Source organism: Dipodomys ordii, unplaced genomic scaffold (genome assembly GCF_000151885.1).
Source record: "Dipodomys ordii isolate 6190 unplaced genomic scaffold, Dord_2.0 Scaffold80, whole genome shotgun sequence".
Classification (NCBI taxonomy): domain Eukaryota; kingdom Metazoa; phylum Chordata; class Mammalia; order Rodentia; family Heteromyidae; genus Dipodomys; species Dipodomys ordii.
In genome coordinates, this window is record NW_012267296.1 from 9,276,386 (window position 1) to 9,298,881 (window position 22,496).

The following is a 22,496-nucleotide window of genomic DNA, read 5'->3' on the forward strand; positions in this document are numbered from 1 at the left end:
CAATGTTATATGCTCTCAGCTCCTGTCCTGGTGGAAGCTGGCAAGCCTCCTTGGACTTGGTTTTCATAAGTAGTTGTGTCATTTGGGAAAATCATTTAGCATTGTAATTACAATGCTATAGACAACTTTTTAATGTTTACATATGTGTACACGTGAAACTAAGTTTCACCAAGCCTTCTATTCAAAGGATATTTCCACCTGTTTCATGTTTTACAAATTATGCCATTGTAGTCTAGTCAAATATTTCAGGACCTCTTGACATTGAAATCAAAATCTGCATGAATAGTTATCATTTAAGTGTCATCTAGTTAAAACAATCCTCTGTTTACTAGAAGATAATGCTTCAATTTGATATGCTAGTTGCTGATAGTGGGATTTTGTCTTCTTTGGTCAGATTAACCTGTAAATATGTGTAAAATAAATGTTGTTTAATAGTTCCTTTTTTCTAAAAAGGATTGCATCATATAGATAGACAGGTAGATAAAAGAACCCCTTTTACTGAGTAGAATTATGTAGGAATTTAGATATACTTAGCCTATTATTTTAGCTTTATGTAGAATTATGTATGTGTCTCATTGTATTCCCACAGTAAGCCTTTTGGAGTAAATATACGTGGGTAAATTGAGGCTCACAACAATGGAAGCTCAAGTTCATATACCCCCACATAAGAGTGGAAATTTCTTTTATATATTTACCTTTTAAAAGACACACTCTAAACCATAAACTTCCTCTTATCTCAAATTAGTCATCAAAAAAGCCAGTAGGGCTGAGTGCCGGTGGCTCACGCCTGTAATCCTAGCTAATCAGGAGGCTGAGATCTGAGGATCGCGGTTCAAAGCCAGCCCAGGCAGGAAAGTCCATGAGACTCTTATCTTCAATGAACCACTAGAAAACCGGAAGGGGTGCTGTGGCTCAAGTGGTAGAGTGCTCGCGTTGAGCTGAAGAGCTGAGGGACAGCGCCCAGGCCCAGAGTTCAAGCCCCATGACCGACAAAAAAAAGAAAAGCCAGAAGGGAAACCTTGGCTCAAGTGGTAGAGTTCTAGCTTTGAGCACAAAGATCAGAGATGGTACCCAGACCCTGACTTCAAGACCCAGGATCCACCCTCCCCTCCCCAAATACCAGAGGTTATGGGTAAAATGAAAGGAAAGCTTGTCTTTACCATTCCTAATATCACAAAACAGGTAAGAAACTTAGTAGTAAGGCAACTGGCCACTTTAACTCTCAAATATCTTTTATAGATTAGCACAGTGCAGAGATTGTGCAAAGGGAGATAGTTACACAATAAAAATCAATGTTTTGATTTCTTATCTATGTCTTACAAAAAGTGCTGAATTTTACAAATTTGAAGAGTTAATTATGAAGAAGAATGCATAAATATCAGAAACTATACTATTCACTGGGAAGAGTAAAAGTACACAAAATCCAGAAAGTTCTAATACAAATGTGGTACATAAATCATTAATGTATTTTCTGCGATAACTAAGAAAATATATGTAAAATAACTACATTATTGTAAGTCACAGGTAATATGGGAAGATATAAAATGGGAAATAAAAATTCAAAATGATAGCCAGTTTCCAATAGGTCATGCTGGTAATTGCATCTCCTCAGGTGCTTGTGATTGAGAGGATCATAGTTCAAAGTCAGCCCAGGAAGAAAAGTCCATGAGACTCCATTTCCAGTTAACCAGCAAAATGTTGGGCTATAGAAATTTGACTCCAGTGGTAGTACAGCAGTCCTGAATAAGAAAAATGAGAGACAGTATGATACCCTGTGTCAGCCCCCCCCAACACACACACAGAAAAAAAATTAAAAATTGAATTCCAAAAATAGAGAAAAGTGGAGTGGTACATTTCTCTTGTCCTGTAAAAAATTGTTCCTGTTCTTACTGGTAAATATTACATTGCTATCATTTCAAAATAGTTTCTTATAATCAGTACATTTCTGTAAGCCTTGTAACCAGAAAGCAAAAATCAATGAGAAAAAATAAGCAAGGAATAAAAATATAACTCATGAGCTGGGTAGTGATGGCTCATGCCTGTAATCTTAGCTACTGAGGAGGTTGAGATCTGAGCATTGCGGTTGGTTGGAAGTCAGCCTGTGCAGGAAAGTCTGCGAATATCTTATCTCCAATTAGTCACAGATAAAGCTGGAAGTAGTACTGAAGCTCAAGTGTTAGAGTGCTAGCCTTGAGCAAAAGGAGCTCAGGGACAGCATCCAGTCCATGAGTTCAAGGCCCAGGACAGGTAACAAAATAAAAAATGAAATATAACTCATGAAAGCACATGATTACAAAGAAGAGTTGTATCAAAGAAAGAACAAAAAGAACTGTGAGAAATTAGGTACAAAATGGATGTAGCAACTCATCTATCAATGATTAAATTCTCTTACACACAGAATAACTGAATGGAGTAAAAATATCTTCCAAGTATATGTGTGATGTCTTTTTACAAGAAACTCACTTTGCCTCTAGTAACATACACAGATGGGTAGTAAAGGGCTTGTGTAAGATCTTCCATTTAAATAGTATCCAAAAAAGAAAGCAGCAACACATGAGAAGCAGTAAAAGGTGTTATAGGGATAATTACACAGTAATAAAGGCAGCAAAAGGCAATAATAATACTAAATGTATGTAGCCAATACTATAACATTTATTTACCTTATGAACCAAACATGATGAGTGTCGGTGGCTTAAGCCTATAATCCTAACTACTTAGGAGGCTGAGGTCTGAGGACCACGATTTGAAGACCCTGGAGACTCATATCCCCAACTGGTCACAGAAAAAGCCAGAAGTGGAGCTGTGACTCAAGTGGCAAATTGCTAGCCTTGAGCAAAAAGGAGTTCAGTGACAGTGCCCAGGCTCAAAGCCCCAGGCTAGGTATTCAAAAGCCCCAGATGTGGGGGGTGGGGTGGGGGTGAGAACAAAAAACAAAACCTCCACCACTTTTAGCAATGGAAAGATCATCCAAATATAAAAGCAGCCAACAAGGCTAGGAATGTGGCTCAGTGGTAGAGTGCTTGCCTAGCATAGCATGAGGCCCTAGGTTCTATTCCACAGCACCACATAAATAGAAAAAGCCAGAAGTGGCACTGTGACTCAAGTGGTAGAGTGCTAGCCTTGAGCTGAAGAGCTGAGGGACAGTACCCAGGCCCCAGAGTTCAAGCCCCACGACTGACAAAAAAAGAGAGAGAGACATTGCAACTGACATCAAAGAAATCCAAATGATTTTAAGAAATTACTATGACCAATCATATCCTAAAAAAGTCATAATCTGGAGAAAAATGGCACATACTCCTTACCAAGACTAAATCACATAGAATTAAACCTGAACAGAGCGACAATATGTAATATGAATAAGGAAGATCAAAAGGCCTCCTATTGCTGTGCATCAGTGGCTCACACATAGAATCCTATCACTTCAGGGTCTGAGGATCAAATTTATCTCAGACAGGAGAGTCTATGAGACTTTTATTTCCCATTAACCACCAAAAGTCTAGAAGTGGAGCTATGGCTTATGTGGTACAGTGCTAGCCTTGAGCACAAAAGCTCAGGGATAGCAGCCACACCCTGAGTTCAGGACCCAATACACACATACAAAAAGCTCTCTTATCAGAGACTAGACCCAGATTGCTTCACTATTGAATTTTTGCCAAACATCCAAGGAAGCATTTATATCAATACTTCTTAAGCTGTTCCAAAAATTGGAAAGGGCATTGTTCTAAATTTATTCAACAAGATCAACATTGCCTTGAAACCAAAATCATATAATGACACAAACACAATTTTTTTTTAAAAGACGAGATAATATCCTCGGACTGGGATGTAGCTCAGTTGCAAAGTGCTTGTCTAGCAAGTGCAGTGGGTTAGATCCACACTACCGGAAAGGAAAAGAAAAGAAAAGGAAAATCCTTGATGAGCATAGGTATAAAAATCTACAATCATGTTAAAATGTTATTTATCAAGGTAGGTTTAAAGACATGCAAAGATGTCTCAACATACACAAGTCAATAAAATACTTGCCATCAAAAGAACTAAGAACAAAAATCACATCAACAGGCAGATAGAGCAACAGATAAAATTCAGCATCCCTCAAGAAAAAAATTCTTTAAAAAAAACCTATAAATATAGAAGAAACATGCCTCAACATAGAAAAGGTCACTAAAGATAGACTCACATCATGCTGATTAGGTAAATTTGAAAGTTTCCTAAGATCTAAACCAATATGTATGGTGAAGCTTACTTTCACTACATTTAATTAAACCCAGTACTGCAAGTCCTAGACAAACCAATTAATCTAGAGAAATAAATAAAGGGCATCCATAGTGGAAAAGAATACAAATCTTTTATGTTTGTTACCAAGATTTCATAAAAACATTATAACTAATAAGTAAAATTAGCAATGTTGCAGGATACAAAACTAACATATAAAACAGTAGCATTGCTGTACAACAGTAAATCACCTGAAATAAATATTAAAAAATACCTTTAAAAATAGCTAGAAAACTATCTGGGTCCATTTTTAATAAGAGATGTGTGAAATGTTTAACAAGCAAAACACTAAAACGTTAGGAAAAAGAAATGAATATGTGCATCCCATGGTCATTGATTAAAACAACTTGTGCTATTGTAACTACCCATACTAGAAAGTGGAGCAGTGGCTTAAAGTGGTACAACACTACTCTTGAGAGAAAAAGCTCAGGGACAGGGCTCAAGCCCTTAGTTCAAGCTCTATGACTGACCCCACTCCTCAAAAAAAAAAGTTGCCCATCCTGCTGGGCACTGGTGGCTTACACCTTTAATCCTACTCAGGAGGGCAAGATCTGAGAATCAAATTTGGAAGCCAGCCTGATCAGGAAAGTCCATGAGACTCTTATCTCCAATTCACCACCATGAAAAGCCAGAAATGGAGCTGTGGTTTAGGTGGTAGAGTGCTAGCCTTGAGCAAAAGTGCTCAGGGACACTCCCAGGGTCTGAGTTCAAGCCCCAAGATGAGCACACACAAAAAAGGCCTATACCTTCCAAAGTGATTTGCAATTCAGTGCAATCCCAATCAAGATTCCAATGATTTTCTTCATATAATTTGAAAAACTGATCTTAAAATTCCTATGACCCTCCCTCCCCAAAACAAAGCCCCTGAATAGTCAAATCCATCTAGAGCAAAAAGAACGAAGCAGGAAAGTTTACACTACCTGATTTCAAAACATAAGTCAGGTACTGGTGACTTACCCCTGTAATCCTAGCTACTCAGGAGGCTTTTCAGAGAATAATGCTTAGAAAAGTGAATATCCACATGTAAAAAAAATGCTGAATCCATAACCTACATTGCATTAAAAAATAACCTCAAAATATATCATACAGGGGCTGGGAAGGTGGCTCAGTGGTAGAGCGCTTGCCTTGCATGCATGAGGCCCTGGGTTTGATTCCTCAGCACCACATAAGCAAAAAGAAAAAAGCCAGAAGTGGTGCTGTGGCTCAAAGTGGTAGAGCGCTAGCCTTAAGCTGAAGAGCTGAGGGACAGCGCCCAGGCCCAGAGTTCAGGCCCCACGACCGGACCCAAAACAACAACAACAACAAAATATATCATACACCTAAGCAAAAAACTATTGGTGGCTATTGTAGTCATCATAGTAGTAATATGAAAATAAAAAATGTAAACAACTCAAACATGAATCAAATAATCAAGAGAAAAAAGTGGAATTCCATTCATATAATGGAATATCATTTGGCAATGGAAAAGAGCAAATGCCACATTCAATAATCAATGAATGTTTTACTATAACATAAATGAAACTCAAAAGCATGGCAGCCAGCGGATACCAATCACCAAAGACCAGATGTTTTTATGGATAGGCAAATCCATGGTCATATGGCTGAGGGAGTAGAGGATGGGGAGTGAAAGAGTATTGAAAGCTTTTCTGCAATGAAATGTTCTAAATTATTTTGATGGTTGTGCAATTCTTTGAATATACTAGAATACACCAAATTGTATATTTTAAACAGGTAAAAATTGTGGTATTTAAATTATACCTCAATGAAGATATTTTAATAGATAGTCATAGTAAAATAATATTAAAAGAATGATACTCCTGCCATAGAAATTCCAAACTCTCTTTGCTGTATAAAGGAAAGGGATAAGTGATAATAGTAGATGGAGGAATCATGGGATTAGTGGCAGAAGAGTCAAGTTCATCAAATGGGAATATCTTTAATCAGTTTTATTTGAATATTTCAAAAGAACATTGTTTTACACGGAAAAGGAAGAGACCAGTGGTGTATTTTCAACACCTATGATTGGGAAAGGAAATCCATGGTACCCTCCTCTATGTCTTTTGCTGAATGAATGATCTATGTGCAATGACACCTGACTTTTTCTAAATTCCCTGTACTTCCAATTTCCCAAGCAAGTAATTAAAAATTTTTGTTTTAAAATTCTCTTCCCCCTACACACAGATTCCTAAAGATATGTTGACATTTAACAATACAATCAACAATCAGTGTGAATTGTTTGGTAAAAATGGAAATATCCTGAAGGTCAGAAATTCTAAAGGGCAAATCTGCTTTAAAATGCCAAATTAACAAATTAGCCTGTCATATTACAAGCACAAATATGTCAAACATACAAAAGTAGCAAGTATTAATTTCGCAGTCAAGTAAATCCAGAAGTTCTTTATAAAACTCTCCCTAATACTCATATTTTTCTTTGCTTTCCCTTTATTAGATGCAAATTTCTCAGCTGACAAAGCAAGAGATTTAAATTTAGAAAAACTCAATTCAAACTTTTACTTCAAATCTACAGATGTTAATTTCAAGGTATTGTCTTATAGATATAAAATTCCAAAAATAAATGTATTTTTTACAAAATATATCTGCCTGGCTTTGGACAGCATTAAATTGTTTGATACATAATGAAAGCAAAAATGTGTACATGACAATTGCAAGTATCATGTGCACTCTTTAATAAAGATTAGGAGAAAATATTGCCTAAATATTTTTTTAGCATTTTCCAGAACCTATTCTAAAACCATTTGCTTTTCTAAACAGTTCTCTAGTTCATATTTTATAAATAAAACAATAGAATCAGTTGTTTAACTCCAATGTGTATTCCAAAATTCTGAACACTGAAAAGAAAACTGAAAAATTAATTCAAACTGTTTTCTTTTGGCTATTTTCTCTTTTCACTCAACCCTCTTTTAAAAGATATTATTTATCTACCCTATTGTTGCATTAATTAGAAACTCCAGGAACACATAAATTATGTTTCTAAAAGTACTGTTTATTTTAAAGCATCATGTCAAGTTAGAATCCAGCAAAAAAAAGCCATTTTTTCACAGCAGAAAAGGTAAAGGGTATTTATTTTTTTATGGAATGGAACCAAAGTACAATGTATATCTTCTGTGCAAGTGGTTAGGACATGCTTCTTGTGTTTGGGGAAGTCTTGAAAATATGCCCTTTCACTTGATACTTGTGCTATTTGATGAAACAGGCATAGGAGAAATTTTCCATTTAGTTTTATGGACTCACACATAGATTCTTAACCTGAAATGAAAAGGCCAGATATCAAGGGGCAGTAGCATTTACATGAAAAGAAAACCATAGATTTCTTGTAGCAAAATCCCAAGAAACAAACCTTGGGTGATGGCATCATATGTTTTTTGTTTTTATTTTTATTTTTTGGTCGGTTGTGGGTCTTGAACTCTGAGCCTGGGCGCTGTCCCTGCACTCTTCATCTCAAGGCAAGCGTTCTACCGCTTTAGCCACAGTGCCACTTCTGGTTTTCTAGTGGTTTGTTGGAGATAAGACTCTCACTGACTTTCCTGCCTGGGCTGGCTTTGAACTGTGATCCTCAGATGTCAGCCTCCTGAGTAGCTAGGATTACAGGCATGAGCCACCTGCGCCCTGCTCATCGTATGTTTTTATAATGCACATTTCACTGAAGTAAGCAATTTAGAAGCATGATTCCATCATGGCTGTGGAGGAAAACAAGGAATTTCTAAACCTGATGAATGCATTGCCTTTTATGAGATGCCATCTACTCTTATCACTTAATGTGCAATGGAAGGGCACATTGAGAAACCCAGAAAACACATGGTTCAGTATAAAGAAGTTTCTTCTATAAAAGAATTGGGAATGTCATAATGACTGTAAGAAATCACAATGTTTAATCTACCATACATATTATTTGCAAGTACACTTTATTCACAGTAATATCAAATTTAAAACATACATGTTTTGTTCACTAAAGTTAACAGGATAATTTGGGAAGCAGAGCCTTTCTCCTTTAAATTCAGCAATGTCTAGCTGTAGAAGTATTTTAGCTGCAATAAGATACCAAAAAAGGTGTTTTCTTCGTAAATCACTGAAGTACATAAAATGCCTTGGCAGGTAATAATACCACTCCTATTCTATTTTATTCTATGATATCTATTTAAGATGTTATGTTCATCATCCAATCATCTCACCAGAGCATTCACATTTTAATTATGTATTCATTTTGATTGTTTGCATGCGAGAAACCAACTAACAACATTAAGCCTGTTTCTTCTGAAGCCAAGATACTTTTGCTATTTTATAAAAAGCAAAGGAGACTCATTTTTCAAGATGCTGACGGCAGAATGCTGAAGATTCATGCTTGCTGCTTCGCCTGGGCTTCTGCCTCCTGAAATGAAAGACAAACAAAACAGATAAGTATAAATATCACAAAAGTAATTACCCATGTTTATTTTGGTTGGAATACATTAGCTCAAACTACTAAGAATATTCAAAGGCAGAGTAATTTCCCCAGAAAAGAAGTCCTTAAAAACCCATAATAGAAAAATTCTGAAATAGAAAACACTGTCTAGAAATATGTAATAAAAGATGAGTTACCCATTGTTATTGATTTTGAAATGATTCCATAAAATGGCTTATGGTGCATTATTGACATTTTATTTCTAAACAGCTAGCTACTTCTTTTTTTGGTGGGGGGACTTTTTAAAAAAATGTGTGTTCAAAAGCACTGGTATCTGAAGTGTAGAGGTTTTTTTTTAGTTTAAATTACTATTCTTTCAAATATTGTGCCTTTTATAATTCCTGTCAGCTAACAAGAAACAAGATTAGGTTGCTTCTTCTTTTCTGGACAGCAAGTACCTCTAGCATAGAACTCTAAACTGTGTGTACATTTTGGCTACCAACATACTATTTGACATAACCTAAACTTCAGGGAAAATGTGTTGAACTACACATGGGTAAAAGAGTGACGTTGCCAAATGAAATGGCCTATCAAACTGAGTAAGTAATAGTATCAGGAGGACCCAAGGGTAGCTTAATATCTACAATACTAGATCCGAAAGAAGGAGAAAAAAGACCAAAGGCAAAAATAAAGACAAGAGGAAAAGACACAGTTGTTCATCTTTAATACATCCTTACCAACAAAGGTGAACTATACCACTTACCATATTCTAAAATATCTAGAAAGGAGAAAAGGAAGGAGTGGAGAGGGAAGGAAGGAAAGCGAGAAAGGGAAATAGGGAGGGAGAAAGAAGAGGAAGCAGGGAAGGAATTTATCTTGTACCAACATTGTACATCTTCTCTCATTTAATAACACATGCTTTTAAAAATTTCCTCTCGGAGCTGGGAAGGTGGCTCAGTGGTAGAGTGTTTGCCTTGCATGCATGAGGCCCTGGGTTCGATACCCCAGCACCACATAAGCAAAAAGAAAAAAGCCGGAAGTGGCGCTGTGGCTAGCCTTGAGCTGAAGAGCTGAGGGACAGGGCCCAGGCCCAGAGTTCAGGCCCCACAACCGGACCCTCCCCCCAAAAAAAACAAAAAAAATTTCCCTCTCACAAGAGATTTTATATACTCATTAAAAGCCTAATATAATCAGGCACTATGGCTCATATCTATAGTCTCAGCTACCTAGGAGGCTGAAATAGGTTTAAATTTCAAATTCAGCCTAGGCAAAAAAAAAAGTAAGACACTATCTCAAAGAACAAGTTTGGTGGTACATGCCTGTAATCCTAACTAAATGAGAGATGGAGGTGTTCCAAGCCTGACCTAGGGAACAAAGTGTGAATCTCTATGTGAAAAAACAGCTAAAGCAAAAAGGATTGGAGGTGTGTTTTAAGTAGAATGACTGCATAGCAAGCATAAGCTCCTGAGTTCAGATCCTAGTATTGGCCCTAAATAAGCAAACAAACAAATCTAACATATGTAGTTGGGAAAGCAGTTAATATGTTTAATTAAGTGTTTAATCTGAATTAGCACATAGCACCTATGAGTAAACGAGCAATCTGAAAGCAACCTAGTTCAATATAATCACATCTGACCAATTTTTGCTATAATGAATGATAAATTTCATAGCTCTCAATTATCTTCCTCAACACTGTTACTAACTTCCAAAACAAAAGTCAAGGCAAAATTCTTTTTAACTTATCTTTAGAATATATCACAAAGTAAATTTTTATCAAAAGCTTTATTATTACCTGAAAGTAAATAGTATTTATGGAATCATACATAATCCAATTAACCAGAGAACTGTACAAACAGGAATATGAGGTGCTTGTTCCTCAATTTAATGTAAACATCACTCCACATATATACTGGTTTTGAATCCAAATAATTCTGGGTTCAAATTCCAGTTGTATCCTTGGAAAAATTACTTCAATTGTCTACATAAGTACCAGGTTGTTTTCCTCTACAGAATAGCATTGAGGACATTTCACTCACAGAAATGATAAAAGTATAAAAAAAATGTATGTGAAATTTATAGCTTAGTGCAGGGCCTACAACAGGCATCACACAGCTTTTCTCTTTCCCCCTCTTGTCTTTTGTGACTAGTAATTGAAACCAAGCCCACAGCATACATTAACACTTGGAGATTTCTAAAAGAGTAAGCTACATTCTATAGAAGTAAAGCTACTCTAAATATCACCTCACAGGCAAATTCCACAGCCCTTCCCTTGCACATGATTACACAACCAAAGTAAATTACTTCCCGGTCAATAGCTCTATCATTTGAACTACATCTCAGCCCATTATACTAGGTTTAAAAAGTATAAACATTTTTTTGAGGTTTTTGATACACATTTGCCTTTCTGGTTTTTTGTTTTGTTTTATTTGTTGTGACTTGAACTTGGGGCCTGGGCGCTGTCCCTGAACTCTTTTGCTCAAAGCTAGCAATCTACCACTTTGAGCCACAGAGCCACTTCCGGTTTTCTGGTGGTTAATTGGAGCTAAGTCTTAGGGACTTTCCTGTCTGGGTTGGCTTTGAACCACAATTCTTAGATATCAGCCTTCTGAGTAGCTAGGATTACAGGTGTGAGCCACCAGTGCCTGGACCCTTCTGGTTTTTTAAAGGTAGTATCAACTTATGCTATCACTAATGCTATATTCAATTACCTGTTTCAGTGAACTCTTTATAGCACTGTTTTTATCTTGTTTCTTTCTTTTTTTTTTTTTGGTTAGTCATGGGGCCTGAACTCTGGGCCTGGGCACTCTCCCTCAGCCCTTCAGCTAAGGCTAGTTCTCTACCATTTGAGCCACAGCACCACTTTCAGCTTTTTCTGCTTATGTGATGCTGAGGAATCAAACCCAGGGCCTTATGCATGCAAGGCAAGCACTCTACCACTGAGCCACCTTCCCAGCCCACCTTGTTTCATTCTTATCCGATTTCATAGATTAAAAATTATCTCATTTTATACATTTATTTTACTATAAAGGAACCCTTTCCAATATAGGTTAATAAGCTGTATTTCTTATTTAGTATACTCTTTGTGTTCAAATAGTTCTTTCTTAAAAGTTCGTGTCCTGGTAAAGGGAGAAAGTTCTGAAAGTTGACCTGACAAATAGACAAAATAATAGGCAGATATCAAATTCATAATTTTTAATCTTAGATAAAACATATCAAATGCTAATATTCACAATCTCCTTAACAATTGCAGAGTGAGGAGCCTACTTGGAAGGTAGATCTGGGGATCATAGTTTGAGGCCAGCCCAGGCATTAAAAAAAAATGAAACAAATTGTTTAAATAGGGATACAGGTGGACCCCTTGCAACAACAATGAGATGTACAAGACATTATGTCGAAAAACGAACTTTACAAGTTTGGCTGGGGGGTGGGAGGGAATGGAAGGGGATGGATGGTAAGGGGAAACCAAGGACGAGGCAACCATGCTTGATAAGAAATGTACTCATTACCTTGCTCATGTAATTGTAACCCCTCTGTACGGTATTTTCACAATAAAAAAAACTTATTAAAAAACAAAATGATGAGATAGTATCCAGACAGTTGTGTGTGCCTACCATCCCAGAAAGCAACAAAGCACAAGTAGGAGTCCAGGCTTACCCAGGAATAAAACAAGACTAAATCTCATAGCAAGTAATCAATGCAAACAGGGTCTGGCACAGTCTTAAGAGGTAGTATGTCTGTTTAGCAAATACAGGAGCCCGAGTTCAAATTCAACTTGCTACCACTACCTTTTCCCTGAAAAAAAAATCTACCTTTCAAGTTTAATTTCAAATGTGCTTTCTTAACCTAATATACTGGCTTCTTTGTCCAATCTTTCATGCCATCTAATTTTTTAAACTTTATTCTTACTTCCATGCTTAAACAATGATAGAAAAACAAAGCAAAACAAAACAAAACACACTAGCCAAGCTGACTGGCTCCAGCACCAGCTCATAGATTCTAATTTCAGCTAGGTCCTTGCTCAGACATCCTTTCATTCATAATCATAGCTTTCTCCTTTGCCTATTTTCAGCAAGTGAATCCTTTCATTTCTCAAAGTTCTAATCTTAGTTCAAGCCCCACGACTGACACAAAAAAAAAAAAAGATCTCAAAGTTCTAATCTTCCAAATTCTCCCTCACTTCTTCCAACCTCACTCTAAATGTAGGGTACTTTCAGATGTGAAATTTCCTAACCTTCCCACACAAGTTTCTTTTTTATTTTTAATCCAATTCTTTGTATGTAGAAACATCTCATTAATTGTTAAATCTTACAATATGATTTTTCTGTGCCTCTTAAATAAAGCCATTTTCCCTTTCTAAAACTGCTGCCCCATTTCAGACTCAATCATTTCCTTGAACTCAAAGTATCAACTAATAGGTCTACTTGTCTGATATATCATTTCTCTATTGTTTTACAGTTCATACAGCTGCCAAATTTTTTTGTTAACACATAGCTTAAATTCCTTCTTAACATACTGAAATACAAAGTGTTGTTTTCTCTCATTTCTTATAGCAGCTTTTGGATGCACAAAGGATAATACTGGAAGTGCCTACCACAGCCATCATCATCTGGTTCCCAATCTTGAACCTTCTCTAGTTAATGCCTCTTATTTGATACCATACTGTACTACATGCTGCTCCCATGTGCAGCTGTACTTCAATGCAAGGGTCCCTATGAAAGATGCCTTACTGTCATGTGAGTATTTTGAAATGTTGAACAGTCCAAATGCCACTCCTCTGTGAAAACTTTCCCAATCATCCTATAAATAATTTATGGTGATTTCTTCTGAGCTCCTGTAACACTTTGCTTAGGCCAGTTTTATTGAATTTGCCACAGTAGATATTCAATTATAATTATTTGCAGATCTATCTGTCATAAAGTTATTTGCATAGACAGCATTAGTAGGTAATAAACATATAGAATGTTAGGGGTATGTTTTAAATAAGGATACAGGGGGACCTGTTGCAACAATGAGAAGTACAAGTCGTTATGTTGAAAACGAACTTTACAACTTTGGAGGGGGGGCGGGGAGGATTGGGTGGGGGTGGGGGGAGGATGGGAAGGGATGGGAAGGGGAAACAAAGGAGGAGACTACAATGCTTGATAAGAAATGTACTCATTATCTTGCCCATGTAATTGTAACCCCTCTGTACAGTATTTTCACAATAAAAAATAAATAAAAATTAAAAAAAAGAATGTTAGGGGTATGTTATATTGTTTGTATTTGATCCACCAATAATGTCTGTGCTTGACAGTCAATAAATATTTGATGAATGAGTGGATGAATCTAATTTTAATTTAAGGGAAGAGTCACCAACCATGCAATATAGACTAGCCTCTAATATGTATTAAACTCAAAGGCTTAACTTGGAACTTACTAACTTCTTTAAATAACAGTGCCTTACTGGGCTGGAAACGTGGCTTAGTGGTAGAATGCTTGCCTAGCATGCATGAAGCCCTGGGTTCCATCCCTTAGTTCCACATAAACAGAAAAGGCCAGAAGCGGCACTGTGGCTCAAGTGGTATAATGCAAGCCTTGAGCAAAAGTAGCTCAAGGACAGTGCCCAGGCCCTGAGTTCAAGCCCCAGGATTGGCAAAAAAGGTGCCTTGCCAAACATTTTTTATGATAGAAACCATACTAAAATATAACATTTAATCTGTGGGAAAAGAAAGTTTGGCAAGGTAAAAATTTTTTTTTTTTGGTCAGTGGTAGGACTTGAACTCTGGGCCTGGGCGCTGTTCCTGAGCTTTTCAGCTCAAGGCTAGGGCTCTGCCACTTCAGCCACAGCACTTCTTCCAGTTTTTCTGATGGTTTATTGGAGATAAGAGTCCCACAGATGTTCCTGCCTTGGCTAGCTTTGAACCTTGATCCTCATATTTCAGCCTCCTGAGTAGCTAGGATTACAGACATGCGCCACCAGTGCCCGGCAGTAACAGAATCTTACAGTAGCACAAGCATAACATTTGTAAACCCTGTCTAGGGAAAACACAAACAATAACATGGGCTTTCAAAATAGAGGAAAGAGTAGGAATTTGAATAATCTGTTTAACATAAAATCAGTAGCTAAAAGAATAACATAGATTGGGACAGAAGGAGAGATAAACTTTGGTTAAACCAGCTTGTATGGAGAAGACTTATTATAAATAACTACAAAGGTATATTTAAAGTCTAAAGCATTGAGACATTTCATTAGACAGGCAATTTCATTTTTGCTTGCTTTCTTTATTTAGTCTCTCCTGGGAACACTGCCACTTGAAAAGCTAATTTGTATTGGCCAGGAAACGAACAAAATAAATTTAGCCAGTAATTTAGTCACCAGTTTTGTAACTCAAATAATCTTAGTTTAGTTTGAATGGATGACTCAATCATTTTTCTCTCCCAGAAAAAAAATAAATGCTAAGGAGATTACCATGAAATAAGGTATTTGTTGTCCATGTAGAACTGTATAAAGCAGTTGGAATAATGGAGTCATTTAAGTTGCTAATCATTTATTTGTGAATGAATAATGATAAATGTATTGCCTTGGGAAGCTTGATGAGAAGTTCTATTTATCCCCTTCTTTGTATACCTGTATTTTATAACTTTATATGTGTGATTCTACACATCTGTCTGTCCTGCTACACATTAAATATATGCAGAATGGGGATGTTTCTTTATAGTTATGATGCACTGCTTTTGACTTAAACTGATTTTTAAAACTCCACTGCAATAAAATGATCTATAAAGCAGGAAAAAAGAAAAATCATACCTTTGAACCAGGTGGAGCTGTCAATCCTAAAAAGGCATACACTGCATTATTTTCTCGGGCTTCAAAGAAGGCATCATAATCCTTGGTGAAAAGAAAGCAAAACATGTTAGCAATTTGCAAGCAAGAAAGGAAACAAGAAATTTATTCATAATGACCTGACTAGTTGACAAGATCAGCTATACCCTTGGAATAAGTCAGGCTAACATCCATTTTTTTTTAACTAGTCCCAGGACTTGTTTGAACTCAGGGCCTGGGCACTGACCTTGAACTTCTTTTGCTCAAGGCTACCACTCTACCACTTGAGCCACAACACCATTTCTGGCTTTTTCTGTTTATCTGGTACTAAGGAATTGAACCCAGGGCTTCATGCATGCTAGGCAAGCCACATTCCCAGCCCCTAACATCCATAATATGGAAAATCTGGAAGGAGTAATAAAGAGACAGGGCTTCTGAATTCCATTTGATATAGATTAAAAGGTGTGTTGATCCATGGGACAAAAACTGCAGAATGGTTTGTTCTCTATCACATAGATTTTACATGAGTTTGTAGCTTCCTTGCTACCATGGGAAGCCAATAAGTATTATTAATCTCTCCAATTATTTATTCAAATTGTCATTTCCTCAGTGTCTGCAGTGGACCAGATACTAGCTACCCACATACTCTAAAGGACACAGAATCATGAAGCTATGTTGGATTTTGAGGAAGAGAATGATCAGTTCATAAAACAGGAACCCCCCACGCACCCACCCCCAGCAAATACAAAACCACTAAAAGGTTTCAATTCTGAGGATCCACAAGTAAGTTCACATGACAGAATAGGGTTAGCTTCCCACTATCATCCTGTAAGCCACTAAGCCTGTGCCTACACTAACAAACAAGTGACTTAACTATGGTTTAGGACCTATCACCTGACTAGAAAGGGATAGATATTGCTACTCTGCCTCCAAATGTGACTATCTTCTATAAAAGACACAAGGACAGTCTTTGTTCTGAAAGTATTTATGCTATGTGTGTGAAATGATAATGAAAAATGTTTTGGTGCATAGTGGAATTCAATCTGGATTGATGTTACTGGAATTTCAGAAATACTAAAGAATTACCTTCACTTTCTTCCTCAAGAGAATTCCTGTAAATGACTGTGATGTTTATTTCTGTATTTGTATCAGCAAGGAGGGCTGCCTATGTAGTATGTATTCAATCACATTTTGTGGAATAAATGAATGAATTTGCCTCAGTTAAGAAACACTGCCTCATTTATTTCACATATTACATTCCCCTGCAATGGCACTTCCCAAGGAGAAGTAGATTACCTAAGTATGGTAAATTAAATTTACCCTTATAATCCAAATGTGCTTATTTTCCACAGACAAAAAAAATGCCTCTAAAAGCATTTGTTCCCCAGTCATGCTAAACCTGAAGACCTGGCAAAATAAATACTACAAATCCCTATAGCCCTTATATTTTCTTTCTGTATCATGCCATCAAATGGCTTTATAACCACTACTATTGTTTCAGATGAGTATGATGCTGCATGCCATAGACTCCCAACCAGCTCCAAAGCAGAACTGGGTCTTCCTTGTACTTGTAATGGTACCAAGAATAGGCATGAAGTTTAAAAATTACCTTAATATACAGGGAATGAAGAATAAAGAAAGCATTTATATCACCAAAGTACTCCATTAAAATGGTGATCAGATTAAGAGAGATGGGATATTTGAAAGCTTCTGTCATAAAGCAAAACTCAATATTTTGCTTCCCTTAGTCTTTATTTTTTTTATTTTTTTTGGGGGGGGTCCAGTCATGGGGCCTGAACTCTGGGCCTGGGCGCTGTCCCTCAGCTCTTCAGCTCAAGGCTAACACTCTACCACTTGAGCCACAGTGCCACATCCGGCTTTTTTCTTTTTGCTTATGTGGTGCTGAGGAATCAAACCCAGGGCCTCTGGCATGCAAGGCAAGTGCTCTACCACTGAGCCACCTTCCCAGCCCCTTTTCTTAGTCTTTATATGAATTCAACCAGTAAGTTAAAATTTAAGAAAGTTCATTAATGAGACCAAGATACAAATACTACTAGCTTCAAATAGAAAACAAGATAGCTGTCTATTAAACTAATTTTTTTGGGGGGGGTCCAGTCATGGGGCCTGAACTCTGGGCCTGGGCACTGTCCCTCAGCTCTTCAGCTCAAGGCTAATGCTCTACCACTTGAGCCGCAGTGCCACATCCGGCTTTTTTCTTTTTGCTTATGTGGTGCTGAGGAATCAAACCCAGGGCCTCAGGCATGCAAGGCAAGTGCTCTACCACTGAGCCACCTTCCCAGCCTTAAACTAATTTTTAATCTAAACAAACCAACTGATTTCTTTCCAGAGCCTTCTCCTTGTACATACCAGAAGTAATATAATTGTTGGGATATTTGTCTGTATTTGCACATTTTACATACCTTTTGTGAATAATTGCTCATTCCTGGAAGAGAAAGTACTCCAGCCACTTAGGATGGATGCAGACAACAAATGATTATATGCAGGAGAAATTACTATATGCAGATTTGGAGATAATGGGGACAGAAATAGTATAGCCAGGAGGCAATCTATTCCAATAAGTAAGAATTTTAAATTCTTCCTTACCCCACGGTACTGGCTTTCATTGAAAATCTGAGGTGGCAGGGGATGCCCTGTAGCTGGTCGACTGTTTTCAGGTACATTTTCTCTCATCCACTTCCTGTTCTCTTCATTGGCTGCAATATCTTTCTCTTCAAATCCAATTTTGTTCGCTTCTAAGAAGCCAAGCACATCCTGTTGTTTCTTCTTAATCTACAATGCAAAGGACAAGAAACCATATTGCCAAGCAAACAGCTGTTGTTGTTGTTTTGTTTAGTTTCAAATTCAAAAAAAGTCAGTGTTTATGAACTAGAAGAAATGAACTCAGAAGTGGATCAAAAGATGTAAAGTAACTTCAAGAAGATACGTTTTTTCCAGTCTTCATTACAATCTTGTTAATGATATCTCACAAGACAGGAGCTTGTTGTCAATAGGCTGTATTATCATGTGACTTTTTCTGTTTTTTCTCTGAAGAGTCCCTTACCTAATAAGGATCACACAAGTTGATACATACAAGAAGAGAATAGTTAAGTCACAATGACTCTCAACAACAAAATAATAAACAAATGCTGGCAAGAATACAGGTAAAGAGAACCCTCAAACACTGGGAATGTAAAACTAGTGTAACTACTATGGAAATCAGTATGGAGGCTCATAAAAAAGCTAAAAATGGGCTGGGAAGGTGGCTCAGTGGTAGAGCGCTTGCCTTGCATGCATGAGGCCCTGGGTTTGATTCCTCAGCGCCACATAAGCAAAAAAAGCCGGAAGTGGTGCTGTGGTTCAAGTGGTAGAGCGCTAGCCTTGAGCTGAAGAGCTGAGGGACAGCGCCCAGGCCCAGAGTTCAGGCCCCACGACCAGACCCCCCCCCAAAAGCTAAAAATATACCTAAACAACTATGCCATGTTTGAGCATATTTCTGATGGAGAGTAAATCTGTCTACAAGTGAGATAACAGCATACCCGTTTATTGAAGGATTTTCACAATAGCTAAATTATAGAATCAGTCTAAGTATACAACAACCAAAGAACAGACAAAAAAAGTGGCATATCTACACAAGGAAGTATTATTCATCCATAAAGTAGAATTAAATTATGTCATTTGCAAACCATTAAATGGAATTGGATATATGTTGAGTGAAGTAAGTCAAACTCAAAAGGCCAAATCCCATGTTTCTCTTTAAACACAAAATCTAGACTAATAATAACAGTAATTGTAATGCAACAGGAGCTAAAAGACTCAGGAATCAGGAGAAAGGGAAAAGAAAAGGGTAGTAGAGGGAATGTATATAGAACTACATTACATATAGATATATGGAAGGTATATTCAAGTCACTGATTTTCTGCCTTTGGAATACAATAGGAAAGTCCAATCAGTGAAGTGTCTGTCAAATATCTGTATTTGGCATTTTTCCAAATTTGAACTGACATAAAAATAGCCTGTAAATAGGGTACTGTCATGAATCCAGCATTCCAACAACTTTTTCTATGAATAATTTGGATTATACATGGACCTACGAAAGTGTCATCATTTTGGTTTTATGAATGCAAGGGAAGAGAGTTTTCAAAATAAATATCCCTTTCCCACCTCACTGAATGTTTGCAATATTAAAAACACAAGACAAATTGATGGTGATGATGGCTGGATGTCTAGTATCACTGGTCATATATATATATATATATATATAGAGAGAGAGAGAGAGAGAGGTAGATAGATAGATAGATAGATAGATAGATATAGATAGATGTATATGTATATATATATGGAGAGACAGAGACAGAGAGAGAGAGAGAGAGAGAGAGAGAGAGAGAGAGAGAGAGCTTTCCTGCCCAGGTTGCTTTGAACCTCATAGCTCAACCTCCAAAGTAGCTAGGATTATTGGCCTGAGCCAAAAGCACCCATTGTGATAGTATATCATCAGCTCTGAGTCCAAAGCATTTCTCCTGTGCTCTGAAACTTCTGACAATAAGAACATATGCCTCCTAGAGTGTTCTACATCTCCATAAGACTGAACAGAAGGGGCCATAATCATAGATGTCCTTTGAAGCTTCAGGGAATGTAAAAATGGTATATTCTGACTTGAGCACATATATAAGGCAAAATTTCACATTTTAAGTTTATTTCCAAGTTATTGACTCTTTTATATGTTTACAGGCACTTGCCTGACAGTCACATCTGGTGATGCTAATTTTATGCTTTTCCTAATGACACTTAAAGGCACACAGTGAACAGATGCGAGTGAAAAATATGTTTTGCCAGAACAAACACAAATAGGTATCATAAAAAACAAGATTTAAGTTTCCAACAAAAAAATGATTTAGTACTTTAAAATGATACGGACAACCTTTTTACCTTCTATACCACTCCTAAGCATATATCCAAAGAAATATATGCCAACATACAAAAGATAACTGCACACTAGTATTTAAAGCAGCAACAGTCAAAATAGCCAAGCTATGAAATCATTCCAGGCACTTATCAACCGATGAATGGATAAAGAAAAATGAGTAACATTATGTAGCTTGCAAGAAAATGGATGGAACTGGAGGTAGTATTAAGTGAAATAAGCTAGTTTCAGGGAAAAATATGTTGTCCTCTTATATGCAAACCTAAAAAATTACATGACTATAAAAGGGGGACTGTTTGGGGGAAGAGACTTACAGGAGGGGGATTAGATGGATATATAACATGCTAGATGTATATATAAAAATGACAAAGAAATCTGAAAATAATTTTTTTTAAAAAAGGAAGGGGAGGCAGAAAGTAAAAGAAGTTGATGCTGATTGTTCATGCTTGTAATCCTAGTTATTCAGGAGGCTGAGATTTGAGGATTGTGGTTCAATGCCAGTCCAGACAGGAAAATCCATGAGACTCTTATCTCCAATTATCCACCAGAAAACCAGAAGTGGCACTGTGGCTCAAATTGGTAGAGCACTAGCCTTGAGCAAAAATGCTCAGGGATAGTGCCCAGGTCCTAAGCCCAAGCCCCACAACCAACAAACAAAAAATAAATACATAATATAAGTGGTAATTATGATCAGATAAATTATATGCATAAAGAGAACTCTCACAATAAAATCTTACAACAAAATACTTTTATACAACTAATGTATACTTAAAAGCTATGAAAAACCAGGTGCCAGTAGCCCACTCTTAAAATTCTACTTTCTCAGGAAGCTGAGAAATAAGGATGTAGGTTCTAACTCAAGGGTAGAAATATCCATGAGACTCCTTTCTCTAATCAATCAGCAAAAACCCAGAAGTGGAGGTATGGCTCAAATGGTAGGACACAAACCTTGTAGAAAAGCCAAACCAGAGCATGAAGATTTGAGTTCAAGTCCCAGTACCAGTACACATACACACTAAGTTATGGATACCCCATTTACCACACAAATGAATTTTCAAGTGGATGATGGTACTGTGAATAAATGTTTATCTTTTTCAAATAGTGAAACCACATCTCTCACAAAGCCAATCCTGAAAACTGGACAGAAATTTGAGATTCAAGATATCCTTGCATTCAAAAATAATAAAAAGCAGGACTATTTAAGGAAACAGCTGTCTTCCAACAAGCTTCAGTAAGCTTCTTTTCTGCATGCCAAAGGTCAAGTTTGTTTTAAAGAAGTGAGACAGATGAGGTTTGTGCTTTAGACAATGTGTTTGAACATTCCAAATACTAAAGGAAGAACAATATACTTCAACTGGGAAAACAAGTTGTTTTTATGAAAGAAAAGTGCCAGTATCACAAACCACTTAAGGTGGAATTTTTGCCTTGTTTGGTAATCAACCTCTGTGACATTGTGTCTATACTGATACTTAAATGAGCATTCGCAGAGGTTCTGACTATGAAATGCTAAAAAAAATATATTGTACTTAGTAATTATATAACAGAATTTCTTAAATGTTTAGATTGCACCCAAAACATTTTCCTAAATTCTCTAAGATACCTAAAGAAAATGCAGAGATATTCTCTCAATATAACAATATAGTAAATGAGAAGTAGATATAGATCTATTTTAAAATTCAATTGCAACATAGTATTTAAGTCAGATGCTAAGTCAGCAATGAAAGTTGATTGAGAAGGGCCTGGCAATTGATAAAGCCAATGAGTGAAAGGAGAGCAAGCACTTGTAGCTATTAGCAAGGCCAGCTAGACTAATGTAGCTAGATTCTCAATCTACCCAAATCTGCCAAGATCTAGTCTGAGTAAAAGAAAGCTATATTCAATGAAGATAAATAAAATTAGCCAGCAGTTAAAAAAAAAACAAAAAAACAACTGAACTCACAAAGTGACAGCACATTATGCTATGAAAATGAAAGTATAGTATTACAAAATAAACTTGACAGTACTTTTTAAAACTGTGTGTGCGCATATGCACACATACACATATGTGAGTTTCCTGGTGCCTGAACATGATCACAGCCTGCATTGTCTCTAAACATTTTTGC

At 36.8% G+C, this 22,496-nt stretch overlaps 1 protein-coding gene across 1 annotated transcript in view; it reads right to left on the reverse strand.

Moving 5' to 3' along the window:
* Positions 1-8,139: 8,139 nt before the first annotated feature.
* Sh3bgrl (SH3 domain binding glutamate-rich protein like) overlaps positions 8,140-22,496 on the reverse strand; it is a 72,037-nt gene continuing 57,680 nt past the window's right edge. Inside the window, exons 2-4 of the mRNA XM_013025009.1 lie at positions 18,078-18,263; positions 15,459-15,539; positions 8,140-8,659 (exon numbers count right to left, since the gene is read on the reverse strand). Coding sequence (XP_012880463.1) covers positions 8,627-8,659; positions 15,459-15,539; positions 18,078-18,263 — 300 coding nt within the window. The 3' untranslated portion in view covers positions 8,140-8,626. The remainder of the gene's footprint in view (positions 8,660-15,458; positions 15,540-18,077; positions 18,264-22,496) is intronic.